Source organism: Neofelis nebulosa, chromosome 1 (assembly GCF_028018385.1).
Source record: "Neofelis nebulosa isolate mNeoNeb1 chromosome 1, mNeoNeb1.pri, whole genome shotgun sequence".
NCBI lineage: Eukaryota > Metazoa > Chordata > Mammalia > Carnivora > Felidae > Neofelis > Neofelis nebulosa.
Window position 1 is genome coordinate 238,909,003 of NC_080782.1, and position 14,868 is coordinate 238,923,870.

The following is a 14,868-nucleotide window of genomic DNA, read 5'->3' on the forward strand; positions in this document are numbered from 1 at the left end:
ATCCAAGTGCTTTATAGAAGATTCTATTATTAATACAACTACCCATCTTTATTATCCCCACTTTTCAGATGATAAAGCTTAAGCTCTAGAAAAGTGAATTAACTTCCCCAAGATCACACAGGTTCAAGGCAAGTGTCTGAACCCAGCTGACTCCAAGAGTCCAAACTACCTCATAAGAGAAACATTAACGTACATTATCTACAGAGAGCATTAAAAAAAAAAAACAAAAAAAAAACTACTAAATAAAAATGGACAAAGGATACCAACATGCAATTACATTAACATGCAAATGGCTAACATATATATTAAAAAGTTCAACTCACAAGTAGTTATTATGAGGATTGATAATATCTAGGGTTGCAAAGAATACTAGGAAATGGGTACCCATACATGCTGTAGAAGTGTATTATTTATACAGCAGTTTGGGGAGGCAATCTGGCATTAAAAAATACAATTTATATGCATTTTCAGCAATTGCTCTTCAAGGATCAATCCCAAAGAAACATTAAACATAAGAGCCACATACAGCTTTTTCTGTAAAACAGAAATACTGGAAAGAACCTAATTGCCCAACCACAGAAAATACTTTAAACAATTCATTGTACATCCATGCCACGGGATGGTACATAAAAAGTAAATTACATGCACTGACATGGAAAAATGTTGATGATCTATGGTTAAAGGAGAAAGAAGACAAATCAGAAAGTACACAGATTTCTTTTAACCCATTTGTTACAAAAAGAAGGACCTAAGAGAATGATAAATGTGAGAAAACTAGAGAGAAGAAATATTTATATGCATATGTTGAAAAGGGCCATTTTTTAAAGGGTTCGAAAGAATACACACCGAAATATGAAGAAAAGATACTCAGGGGGAAGAAAGTGGGATCAGGCCCTGGAAGCTGAAGGGGACTTTCACATTTTACCCAATATCCTTCTATCTTGTGTTCACTCTACAATTTTTCTAAAAAGCAAGATATATAAATTGGTAAAAACAAAACACTAAAAACCAATCACAGAGAATAAAAGAGCAATAATAAGAAAATTACATATTTAGAACAACTACTGACACCTATAAAGATTCAAAGCAACTGACACAATAAATTTTATTGTTTACATAATGATACGCTCAGGACAGAGTGAAGACATTGGAGACAATGACAACACATTAAACTCCTATCACAAATTGATCTGTTACAAATTTCCAGTGGCTCAACATATTAAAATGTATAAGATATAAAGAACAAAATTAAGAAATATAAATATTCAGATTTTTGCAGCACAATGCAATGTCCTTTAAAAAAAAAAAAAGCTTGCTATATTTGGGTATTTAATTCTGACAGTAATTCAAAACACAAAAATCCCACGTTTTCCTACCCTTCCCCAAAATCTGGATCTGGGGATTGCAGTTTTAGAGAAGAATGCAAAAATAAAAACTTCAGTGTTCCAAAAACAAAGCATTTTCCTTATTTTAATGCATCAAGGCGCAAAAGTTTCAATTCCAAAAAGCCAATCACTGCTATATGCGGATAAATAAAACAGATTTAACAACACTTTAGTAATCAAACCCAACTAACATTATACTAAAAATATATATGTGTGTGTGTGTGTGTGTGTGTGTGTGTGTGTGTGTGTATGTAATACCTATTTTAGAAAAAAAGGTGCCTTGGTGAAAATGATTCTGAAAATATTCACTTGATGCACATTATGTACAAAACCTTCTATATAAAAAATTATACTATTTTCAATGAAATTCCATGTTCACATCCCATTTGAAAACTGTACTTGAAAGATAAAGTAGGTCTACTTAATGGTTTCTGTGTGAAATCATAGCTAAGGCAGTTCTCTTTCCAAGGGCCTTCTTTTTCACCCACTCGATGTCACTAATACTAATATAGACAAATAGTACACAGATGCAATCTGACATGCCTTATGTGTTTTTACCTGGAGCTCTGTTCACTGTTAAAATGGGGTAGTTTATAGTTGCTACAAAGAATACTTTTTTCTTAAAATATATTGTTTCTCTATTCCAAATTAAGCACTTACTTAAGACATTAAGAGGCTGATAAACCACTCCATTTGGTGTCAATATCAATAGCCCTATAAGAAAGAACTCTGTACTGGAATCGCTAGAAAAGTTTCCACTAAAGCAATAGTGCATCCTTCACCTGCATAGAATCAATTTGGCTTAATAGCTCTTTGCCCCCAGACATCAGTCTGGAGTTCAAATATGCTCTTGAAGGTTCATCTCAGATATGAGAAAACATCTCATACAGGCAAATGTGAGGGTGTATGGGGTAATAAAAGTTGTTAAAATCTGTTGGATGATTCTTACAGCACTCCTCATTCAGAGCAGCTGCTATGGAAAAGCCTGGGGGCAACGAAGCGGAGTTGGTCAAATATTTACACCAGTAACCATTTCATTAAGTCTATAAGTAAATTAAATAACTGCAATGACCTGGTACCTCTAGCTCATCACTCTACAAGCACTGAGGCTTTGAAGCTTAAAAGGTGAAAAACAGAATACCCTTAGAAAAGGGGAACAAGTCTGAGGCAAAAGTTGTAGGTCTGTAAATATATATTTTATGTGAACACACAACTGTGTGTATTATTCTGTATATATTTACATACATATTCACAAGATGCCCTGCAGTGTAGTTCAAAAGGCCTTTATCAAGGAACAAACTGATTCTAGTATAGGACTTAAGAGTTCATACCATCTGTATAAGAAACAAATGTGCATATATTCACATCATGTAAACCTTATCAACAAAAACATTGCTATGACACTAGGTTAAATAGGCTTTACTTATTAGTGATGTCATCAGAACATTGCTTACACTGACCATCAAAAAATAACGAAAAATACACAACTGGGTTTCAAATTCACAAGAAAAAAAGATGTCTACCATGGCAAACAAGAACACAGTTCAGATTCCAGAGTAGGGAAAAATATCAAAACTTTATAAATCTCCTGGGATGCAATTTAATTACTGCATCAATTTTAGAAAAATAGACTCATAGAATGAACGATGCTGCTATGAATTCTCTCAACCACATCAACCCATATGTTTATCTTTTTCCTCTTTTGTTTCCAGCTGGAGGTTTCTTCAACTGAAGGAGTTGTCCTCCTGTTCCAAAACCTGCAGAGGCAGGATTGGACACCCCAAATGTCAAACCAGCTGATGCCGTGATGCCAGGATTGCTGAAGTTAAACCCAGATGTACTTGAGCTGCCAAAGCCTTATGTTTAGGGAAGAAAATATTCACATCAGAAGTTAAAACACAAAAACAAATATAAAGAATGGGGACAAGAGGTAAATTTCTAGCTAAAAGAATATATATTTATGAAAATAGCCAATATATTAGAACACTAAATTTGTAACATGGAATTTTATAGGAAAATAATTTAGCTAACAACTAAGAGGCACCTTTAGAGACCTAAGTTTAGTGACCCAAGCCAAGAGAAACCTTAGCACAAATAACTGAACTCTAGAAAACTTCAAGCTGCCGGATACTTTCCTGTTAATTAGATATGCCATGGTGCCTTCCTTCTCAGCCGCTCCAGAAACATATTGTCAACATGTAGAAGATGGACCCACTCCTGTAATCCTAAGTCCTCCAAGAAGGCCTCAACCCATGATTTTCAGGACAATGAACACCCCAAAGAGTAGTACCCACTGTTCTGATTTTATAGGAACCCTTGCGTAACTAAGATCAAATGCTATCACTGCCTACTTTATTAATAGTACCGTATTTAGATTATAATCCCCATATCACTGAATTCTATTATCTTACTCTTTGGGAACTGTTGATTTTAAATACCACTTAATATTAAATGAAGTTGCCTTAAAATTCCCTCAATTTAAACACAGTAAGTATTGTGTCATTATTTTAGACATGCTACTTACCCCTAAACGTTATAAGTGAAGCCATAATTTACAAATATAGAGAAAATGGAGAAGAAATTTGGGATTTTCTACTAGAGGAGTCAAAAGATTACATACCTATTTCAAAAATGAACAAAGAACCCAATTAATCATCCATTATAAGAGTGGGACTTTTAAAACCAAAGGGACTTGCAACTAAAGAACATCTCTTTGGGAGAGAAATCATTCTCCTAAACAAATAAACACTGGGTTAAAGCTTTCACAACAATGGGACCATTTGTGTAATAATGAAGAGACTTGTTTAACCATAAAACTAGTCTTTGGGTTCAAAAGAATCTCTACTTAGTTAAAAGAGGATACAATTACTTATTGTCTCAAACTAATAAGTCTTGTTAGAGATATTTCACAAACCTGACTTTTAGTTTCCAAGAGAGATAAAACTGTATGATTAGTTAGGCTTACACGCTTCATTGTGGGGGGTAGAAACTGAATCAGGGATTGCTTCTGGCTACTGGAAATAACAATCATTATACTTTTAAATTACATAATTTGCATCTTTAAATTTGCCTGATATTCAGGCCAAAAACACACAAACCTGCACTAAGACTTCCTGAGGGTTTATTTGTTGTTCCAAATCCAAATGTGGAGGCCCCTGTGGTGCTGCATCCAAAACCAGAGCTAGCTCCAAATCCTAGTGAAAGGGTAATAGAGAAATATACAATGGTACGTAAAACAGAGATTAAAGGTTACTGACAAGTAAAACCTAAAATTATCAGAGGTCTAATAAACACAGTGCTATTACACAAACCTGCTATTTACTCTTGTGCGTCAGACTTCTGAAGAATCAGATTAATTCTGAAATGAACATTTTGATCTATTGAGACTAAGTTTAAGACCCATCAGTAATTTTTATACAGAACAAGCTATAAAGAACAAGATCGTGTTAGTATTTTCTCTCCCAGATTGACTAGAAATTTTAGTGACCACTGAAATATGGTGTTAGGTCAAACAGATATAAACACATCTACTTAGGGATATTTCATTTTGGGGAAAAAAAAAACCAACTAAATTCATAAGTAAGCGTGACATGCACAAGAATTTAAACACCAAGTACCATAAGACAACTTTTACTCTGATTTTTACCAAAACCTTTTCACTTAAGAACCTTCACCACTGAAAAACTGCATAATTACAAAACGGTTAATCACATTAAATCTACTCAGCAACACAGGCTCCTGCCACATACCAGCCGATTTGACAATTGAGAAATTTCGGGTGGGAGATCATTTTTCTTTCTTAATAGTACTAGTCATGATTTAAATACAAAAAATATTTTTCGTCATATGAAGTTCAAGAAGAGATTCTGCTAAGTACTTAAAGACTTGTCTCCATTCTCCTCAAAGTCAAGTGATCTAAAAATAAAATTCAAATTCTTCTTAGGCTACTCTGCAATAGTCTATCTAAAATAAGGAGTCTGAGACAGTATTATAGCCTATGACGCTAAGAAATATGATGGCAAACTGGATTATAGATTATAGGAAATATGCTGTCTACTATAATTCTAGTAATTCCAATAGAGTTTACTATATTAAGTAACCTTGATTGCTCAAAGACTTCCACTCTTATGATGATATATTTTAGTGGAAATAATATATTCATTATATGACAATATGCTTGTCAAAATACATTCTACTGTCAAATACCCATACCACAGAACTGTGAATACATTTATATGTAGCATGATGATTGGCAGAAGACTTACCTTACTAGAGTTAACTTATAAAACTATTGTTATGTATACAAGTATGCATAAAGGCAGCTGTGCCAAAAATGCTTAGCAAAAGACAGAAGCTGAACTGTCCAATTTATAATAAAATTATTTTCTCATCTAAAGTGTTCATTTACAGAAAAAGAAGATAATGATTAGATGTCCAGAAGCAGTTTGGACTCTAAAATGATGTGATTAAGACTACTGGTTTTTTTTTTTTTTTTTAAGTTAAATTTATTAAAACTAAGTAATTTGCAAGTTCATATTTTAGCATATTGCTTTGAAAATATGAACATCCCTACCAATTAATTTTACTGTTCTTTTTTTATTTACTATTCACTGAAGATGAAATGATTTAAGTTCTAATACTAAAAAGCACTGATTATGTTTGGAGAGCTGTTTTTGCCAGATGGAACCTTAACTACCAAAATAGCAGACCCTCTTAGAAATTTTTTACAGACTAGTATCAATTCAAATGTATAATAGTCCAAGGCAATATTAGAAAAGTTAAAGTGTACCTCCAAGGTTTGAAGAACCTAAGCCACTTGACTGCAAGCCAGTGCCAATACCTGAGCCGAATGGTGTTCCAAAACTAACTCCCAGAGATGGCTGTGGCCCTGGTATAAAAAAAAAAAAAAAATGGGGGGGAAAAAAAACAAATTTGCCTTACTCTTTCAAGATTAAAATTTCTTTATGAAATTATTTTTAAAATAAACAGTGATTAATTTTAACAAATTCTATTTGCTAAAAGCCAGTTTTCAGGTATCTCCCCAGCCTGATTTACCTAACCAAAAAAAAAAGTTTTTAAGTAACTTGTTCACACTAGACAATTAAAAGAGGCTTAGCACATCGAAAGATGTTATTTTAACCTACTAAATAATTTGAAATCTTTAATGTATTGTAAATTATAGTTCTTTTGGTTTTCTTTCTAAAATGATTTTAGATCTCCCCACTTGTTTTCTGATAAAATTAGTTGGTGTAATCAGTAAAAGGTTTTTACTTTTTTTTTTAAAACAAGCTCCTCATCGTTAGAGTCAAGTCTCAACTGATCAGAGACTGACGCTAACGTGGCAAAACTATCATGTTACTTCATAAGAGTAAGTACCAAAAAAACTAGGCATTTTTTATATGAAATATAAATGATATATACAATAAGTAGATAAAAAACAAGACAATGTTTTATTTCATTAAATTTATTGTTCATTTTAAAGCAAATCAATTACACAGTAACATGACAATTCCAACTTGTTCACAAAAAGTGATAATTGAGTCTATTATTAAGCTCTGCTACATTACACCACTTATCACCTGATTAAATAAGATAATGAACATTTACAAAGGCACCGCTGTGTACCTTGACAGATTCAATACATTCAAGATTTCAATTCAGAAGTTTCTTTCCAACATTTTGGAAAATGTACTCAGATGCAGAACAATTATTAGTCATCCTTTTCCCATTCATTAAAGATTTTGTCTGAGTCTGTTTGGCAAGAATAGCATCAAACTTACTAGCCTCTCTTTTTTTAACTACTTTTTCTTTAACTAAGCAGAATACAAAAATCTAAAAATCTCTCATTTGATAAATAATTTATGAAAATTATTCAATAAATCTCATAGTACAATCTTCAGTCTTGTCTTTTTCAAGCACAGTGATCAGTGCATCTCAAAGTTGAGGGAACTGCCAAAGTAACATACAGATTGAAATTTAAACTCTTCAAAAAAAAAATCAAAGCCTTCAAGTTGTTCAATGAAGAATGAGGTTTGTATATTCAAAAGGTAGTGTACAATTACAAAGCATTAAAAAAAAAGAAAAAGAAAACCGAGGAACTATATTTTGCTACCCAAGGACAGAAACTGGACTTTTCAAATAGCTTCTACCCAGAAAATAAAAAGTAAGAACTAATAGCAGCCAGAGTTCTTATACTACTATGAAAAAATAAATTAAAAAAGGATTTAAATTTTTACATCCAGTTTGAGATCAATTTGAGAATAAAATACCTGCCTAGCAGCTCTTTTGTAAAATGTTACTATAAGAAAAAGAAACTAAGCATATTACTTTCTTATTTCTAACAAAAATAATACGTAGAAAACACACGTCCAGTTTCTTTAACACTGAGAGACTTAAGTGTCACATGTTTATAGGAGGCACTGCTGGTGGAAGGCCCTAAAGAACAACGCACACCACAGCCCTCAACCCTACAAGTCGTTAAGAGTTACTCAAATAACATGCTTTTTGTTGTGTGTGGGTCTGTTTTTAAGAGTAACCCTAATCATCAATATTCAGAATATAGGTCATCAAGAACTCTGACAATGACAAGACTTTCCATTGCACAACAGGTACATGATACTTTGAGTTTTGTACCTTCACACAAATTCTGAAGGCAACATCATTTATAAAACTAGTAGGCAAATGTATAACATTTTTTAATATCAAAAACATGATAAATATCTCCCACGCCAAAGTATTAGCATATATTACACTCTGGCCACCATATAAATTAGTTTCACTATTAGAAAGCAGAATCTAAATCCTTCAGGCAAAAGTCACGTAAACAATTCAAGAAATCTGTTTCAAAATCTGAATAGTCATTCAATGAGAGGCTTAGTTCCATAAATAAAACCAAGTTAGTAGTAATATATCCCAATAATTGCCCAAAGTGAAATCTTCACGTAGAGTAACATTTTACAAAAGTTACCGGATAACATATTCACACACAACAAAATCAAGTTCAGCACTGTCATTCATATTTTCCAGAATAAATTCTACTTTCTTAAAAGTAAAACTGCATTCACAGGAAAAGGACTAAAGTGCTAAAATTTTTTGATAATTTTCAATAATTACTCAAAATATCTAATGTCATTAGTATGATTATTCCTAGGTCATATTTTAAAAATAATTTTTTCTTAAAAACAAAAAATGCCTTTTCCCCCAATCTGAAAAAGTTTACTTACTGATTTAACGGGGAATGTTCCTTTGGTTGTTAAATACAACAAAACCAGAAAACTACAAGAAACTAAAATGAAATACTTAACGTTTCCTATTTAACACTACATCTTAAATGTCCAAACCTACACTAAAAGCTAGAAATTAGGAACTCTAACAAAATGTCTCAGCTCTCCTTAAAAATAGCAGCTAAGTCACACGAGAATAGTCTTCTTATGTAAACATCAAGAACTTTTTTAAAAGTGTCAAAACACAACAGCAAAACTTAATCCCAGTACGTTAGCTTAGAACAATCTATGCTAGGTTAAAATTATATTGGTAATCCTAATGTAAAATGTCTTAAGCTTTTTAAGAGGCTTCAAAAGCACTGATGGACAAGTGTACTCAAGATCTACTTATGTGTAATTTATCCATGTTCTGATGCTTATTTCACACATAATTAGCCCACTGGTTTTCGTCAGTTTTTTCTTCAGCCTTCAGAAACAATAACCATAAATCACGCAGGCCTAAGACCTATTATATTTTTTTCACTTAAAAACACCAAAGTTAAGAAGTCACTTAAACCCATACCTCCACCTCCAAGAGAAACCACCTTCAGAAGGTGGCAGCCTAAGAAAGCTGTCTGCATTTTTTATATTAATGAAGAATCCATATGCAACTAAAAGCAAAACCCCTGACAATTCAAATCTTGCACATCAACAGTGATACATAAAAACAGCACACAAGCCTTACCTAACTGAATCTAGATGGTCTTTAAAATTATTTGCACTTAAAAAGCAAAAGATATCCTCAAAGTCACAGGACACAAAGATTAAGTCACCGAGTGAATACAAAGCACAATATTTCTCAACGGGCTGTAACTCATCAAAGCGGTCTGTATCTAGGAGACCTCATCCGTCTCGCTGCAGTGGTGACAGGACTGAAATAACGAACATTCTGACTACAAGACGCGTAAAGGAATGCACTATATGGAGCTGGGAAGGCCTTCGAGAAACAGAAGACATAAAGCAAAATTTTTATTACTACTGTTTAACTTCTCAGTTCTAAAAATCACACAACTCAAAATGTAAACGGGGAAGCCCTCACACAGGCTTCACAACTGCAGGGGGCCGCAGCTGCCCTGAAGCCTGGCAAAAGTCACAGAGGAAATTAAATGAGCAAAGGCTCCGCAAGATGATCACTCTAAATTAAGCCAACATTCTCCATCACCACGGAGAGCAAACACCATACTCAGCTCACTGTTTACCTTGGTACCCTCGGAGCCTAGCACATAGTAGGCACTCATATTTGTAGAACGAACATACATCTTCATATGTCCATGAGCATAAAACGTATGAGTGAAAACCTACAAACCTCTCAAGGCTGTCTACATAAAGGAATTAAAAAACAAAAACAAAAACCAAAAAAAACCCAAAACTCAAAATGTAACAACCCTGACAAGTGGTTTTGCTTCAAATTTAGCTGTATACCACAGAATATAAAATTCACTTATCCCATGACATTTTAAATAACTGACTTTTTTATTTTATTTATTAAAATGGAAATCCCTTATGTTTTAAAGGACACTTAACCAAAACCCATGCTTATCTGATCTTTTTTAGGATTAATATTGGCTCTGAAAGGTAAGTTGGTACTATGTTGGCTTGATTAGCTGGTTAAATAATCATGAGAACTGATAATCACAATTATGGGACCGATTCCTATACTGAATCAGTATGATTATCAGGTCAGTATAGGAATCAGTTCCATAATGACTTTTTTCCTCCATAACTCGAGAATGGAATCCTACACTCCAGCCACGGAGAACTAGTAGATAGCGCCACTATGAGCCACTATTCACACGGGTCCAGCCACGGAATGTGGAGGATTTGGCATAAACCAATCACCAGCCATTCACTGACGGTAAGTCTATTCTGTCATCTCCAAATGTGAAGAACAATTTTTAAACCGCCAATAGTGAAAACCAGAGAATGTTTCCCTAGTAGAGGCAGCCTGAATGCAATCTAGATATGTCTGTTTTTTTCATTTTTTTTTTTTACTTTTTGTATTGTAGTTTACTCTTGGACTATATGGAACTCTCAGAAAGACACATGCTATAGGATAATAATAAGGATTACTCAAAAATTTCTGAATGAATAAAAAAAAAATCAATATCCATTAAGACTGTATTTTCTCTGTCATACTTCAAGCCTGACAAAAAGGAGACTGTAGGAGTAAAGATAACAATCTCCCAAAGACACAGGACCAAACTCCACACTGCAGAACTAGACCACAAAAAATGTTTCTTTTGTCAGAAGTGGAATTAAACCAAGGACTCAAATTATCTGCTTTCTAGTATCTCACCAATTATTTTCATCATCTGCCCAGCTTTCCCAGTTCATACTTCTTAATGTGCAATCCAGAGCATCTCAAAACATCTTTTTCCTGCTCCTGCTACTGTTCTGTTCATTCTGAAAAGGTACAAATAATTCTAGCATGTACTTTCGTCCGAATTTGGTTAAAAGAACCTGTACTGTTTCTAGTCATTATACATAAAAACAACCAACTGATCTTCAACACACCTTCAGTCATAAAAATGTACTTCATCCTAAATGTGGGTACTCTGTAATCACTATGTATGAGGAAACAAGAATGCACCATCTATCAGTATCATATATGAGAAATGCAATAATGGCTGAATTAGCTTTGACTTTAAAACAATAAATGATACAATCACGATTTTAGAACGTGTTATTCTTAAATGTAATTCGGTAGTGAAACACCATGTTCTAAAGGGTATTTATAGCAATACAGCAAATAACATTAAGTAATTCACAATATTCAGTATCTAACTGATGAATAATTATTGCTAAGACTACCCTGCATTTTTTATCAGGTATATGTTTATAATTGTGTCCATCATAATTTTTAGATTATACTGGAATAGCTACTCATAGAAATTTTTCAGTGCTAACACAAAAGGAAGACTTATAAAAATGCACATAAATGTTCTGCATTTTAACAGTAAGAAGCTATAACTTGAATGCATTCAGACCTGTAGCAGGCTGTTGCTGCTGTGTAAGAGTTGCAGCCATGGCAACGGCTGCCGCGTTTGGCATGTTGCTGAAAGGGGTGGGTCCGGTAGTAACTCTGGGTGCGTTCTGCCACTTCTTGGCTTCTGCTCGCCTGGCTTCAAACACATCTACAGCATCTCCCAAGAACATTTTCCTGTAGCCAAGGTACTGTTCTTTTAGCACCTAAGGGAAAGAAAAAAGAAAAGGTTAATCAATCAAGTTCTGTGCTGAATCTGGTAATACGGGAATAATCTAAGTAGGAAATAAGAAGATCAAAGACATTGCCAATGCTATACATTCCCCCTAAAGGGCAAATCAAAGTGCTACTAATGCATGGAATGTGAAGTGATGCATGCAAGCTCTAACGCTCTCTTGAGTATTTTCTTCCCTAATTTTGTCATGTCTTTACAATAAACTGCCTAAAACATTCTGGCTCCACGAGGCCTCTTTAAAACGAGTTAGCTAGTAACATCTAAAATTCCACTTTCAATATTCTAGTTTTTCACGATTGTTGCCCCCTCCAACATCCAACCTCTTGATAACTTTTAGATGCAAAAAGCTGAAAACGTGTACTACATATGTATGTGCTAAATGCCTTCTTTAAAAGGCCTGGGTGACACGTGTTAAAATAAGTGACTTCAGCAGAGACAGCTTGGAGGGTTTAAAAAGGGTTTTCACTTTATCAATGTTGTTTGACTATTTTACCACGAGAATGACTCATGTTGAGCTTGCATAACCAAACGAGGAGGGGGAGTGAGTTTATAATTTCAGAGTAAGAAAGAAAAATTACCACGTTCATCAAGTGGGCTCGTTCACCCAATGCAGCATCTGCCTTGATTAAGGCCATTAACTCACATCAGAATTATTAGATACTTTCATTAAGGGTTTAATCAAATTTTGATCAGTTTTAAACAACTTTTTAAAAAGATATAGGATTTTCAGATTTCCTACCATTCTCAGCAGTAATGTCTTTTTGGTCTTAACAGGTAGAACACTTAGAAATCTTACTGCTATTTATAGTATTTAAAAGTTATCATCCCCTTTTGTGTGGATGTCAGTATTTGATGTTCTGGTTCCAGACTTTCCTACCTCTTTAATGTACTGAAGCAGGCCTGCCAAGAACTGAAAACTGGGGAAAATGCAGTCAGAAGTACAGTATGTGATGTCAGAAGAATGAGTTTTATTAGAAGTGATCTCCCCCTAATCCGTCCTCTTCTCTCTGTGTAATTTTATGAATATAGCCATACAATGTTTGGCATTAGTAGTCCATCAATTTGTTCTGCTTCAGACACTGGAAAATAATCACCTGCCTTAGAGACTTGAAAGACAATTGGTTTAAGGAGAGAAAAGAAAAAAAGAACAGCTATCAGCCTTGATTTATATAGTTAATTGATAAAATGTCCAGTTTTGTTAATGTCCTTGGGGCCTGGCTGGCTCAGGTAGTTTAAACCTGCTTCAGCAGATTATCTCATGAAAAACAATACAAAAGGAACAAAAATTAAAAAACGACCTCCTGTGAGATTTCTGTAAGTAAATGAAGCTAGAAATTATACTTTGGTCACTAAATGCAACTGAAAATAAATGGCAAATCTGATCATGGAACATTCTTTGGTTCCTGGGAATGTATATTACAATGTACATTACTAAAAAACAAAAGAAAAGAAAGAAAAAAAGAAAGAGAGAAAGAGAGAGAGAGAGAGAGAGAGAGAGAGAGAGAGAGAGAGAGAAAGAAAGAAAGAAAGAAAGAAAGAAAGAAAGAAAAGAAAAGAAAGAAAAGAAAGAAAGAAAAAGAAATAAGAATACCAGAGAGGAGAAACTGCCATTGAAAAAGCATGTATACTTACAAATGACATGTCTGGAATTTGCTTTAAAATGTTCCAGGGGGAAAAAGCATCCCTGGGTGGGAACTGACAAAGCAAGGCAGGATCCTGATAATGGGTGAAGCGGAGAGTGGGTACCTGGCACTCATTACAACAGTGCCCTTCTTTTGTGTGTCTATTTGAAAACTTTCATAATAAAAATTAAGGGAAAAAAAAAACTGTACAACACAGACTTCAAAGTACCAACAGAGAATCATCTTTAGTACTTTAATAAACTAATTTCAAGAAAATTCGATAAAAATTCCTCCTTTAAAACTATTTTAAAAATCTGGTTTAGAATTTTAAATATATTAAAGCAAAAGCTCCAAAGCATGCTCATTTCAAAACTGGTATAATTTATGGGGCGCCTGGGTAGCTCAGTTGGTTAGGCATCCAACTTTGGCTCAGGTCATGATCTTGCAGTTCGTGGGTTTGAGCCCCACATTGGGCTCTGTGCTGACAGCTCGGAGCCTGGAGCCTGTTTCAGATTCTTTGTCTCCCTCTTTCTCAGCCCTTTCCCCTGCTAACACTCTGTCTCTGTTTCTCTCTCTCTCTCAAATAAACATTAAAAATAAAATTAAAAAAAAAAAATAATAAGACCTATGTTAAAATTAAAGCAGCACAAAATACTTTTGCTACGAAGAATGTTTCTTTTCTGTAGTGCTGCTCCTAGTTATAAAGACATGGAAACAACCTAAATGTCCAACAAATAGGATGGGTTAAGGAAACTACGCATATATATATATACACTGAAATCCTATGTAACTAAAAATGATATTGAAAAAATATGTATATCAATGCAGAAAATTGTTTACAATATACTACTGAAAAAAAGTTAAGATAGCTGATTGCATAGAACACTTGGATCTTTTTGAAAAAACAACAGATATTATCTGTGATCGTATCTGAGCATGATTGTGGATTGTTTTAGTTTTAGTCTTCTTCACTTATATGTAATTTTAGCTATTCCTATAATTAGCATGAATGCTTCTGCTCCGCAAATGAATACTTCACTTGGGTCTAGATATACAGATCCATGAACTGGTAATGAAAACTTACCTTTACATTTTCATGAATAGACTGAAGTTGTGCAGCTAAAGCTACAAATGTTTGATAAATTTTCTGCATAGCCATTGACAAATCTATAAAAGAAAGTTATATTATCACACAAATATACATGTAACATAATCAGTATTATTTTTCTAGGACTTGAGTGCAGTTTTTGGTACTAAAAGTGTAGGAGGCACAAGACCACGTCAATATTTCCATGACTGAGAGAAGAGAGCACAGCGAGTTGACTGAGAGCAGGGTGTCTGAATCAGTCATCAGGGGGAGGGGAGAAGGCCCTGAAACTTC

The 14,868-nt window shown here is 34.0% G+C and overlaps 1 protein-coding gene across 2 annotated transcripts in view; it reads right to left on the minus strand.

The window, feature by feature from the left end:
- The window catches only part of NUP58 (nucleoporin 58), a 50,644-nt gene that overhangs the window by 8,656 nt on the left and 27,120 nt on the right, over nt 1–14,868 (minus strand). Inside the window, exons 11-15 of one of the 2 annotated variants that reach the window (XM_058689629.1) lie at nt 14,572–14,654; nt 11,635–11,836; nt 6,175–6,273; nt 4,484–4,579; nt 1,077–3,241 (exon numbers count right to left, since the gene is read on the minus strand). In XM_058689629.1, coding sequence (XP_058545612.1) covers nt 3,072–3,241; nt 4,484–4,579; nt 6,175–6,273; nt 11,635–11,836; nt 14,572–14,654 — 650 coding nt within the window. In that variant the 3' untranslated portion in view covers nt 1,077–3,071. Of the gene's footprint in view, nt 1–1,076; nt 3,242–4,483; nt 4,580–6,174; nt 6,274–11,634; nt 11,837–14,571; nt 14,655–14,868 lie in introns of those variants that run through there. The other variant, XM_058689636.1, reaches the window with a different exon arrangement.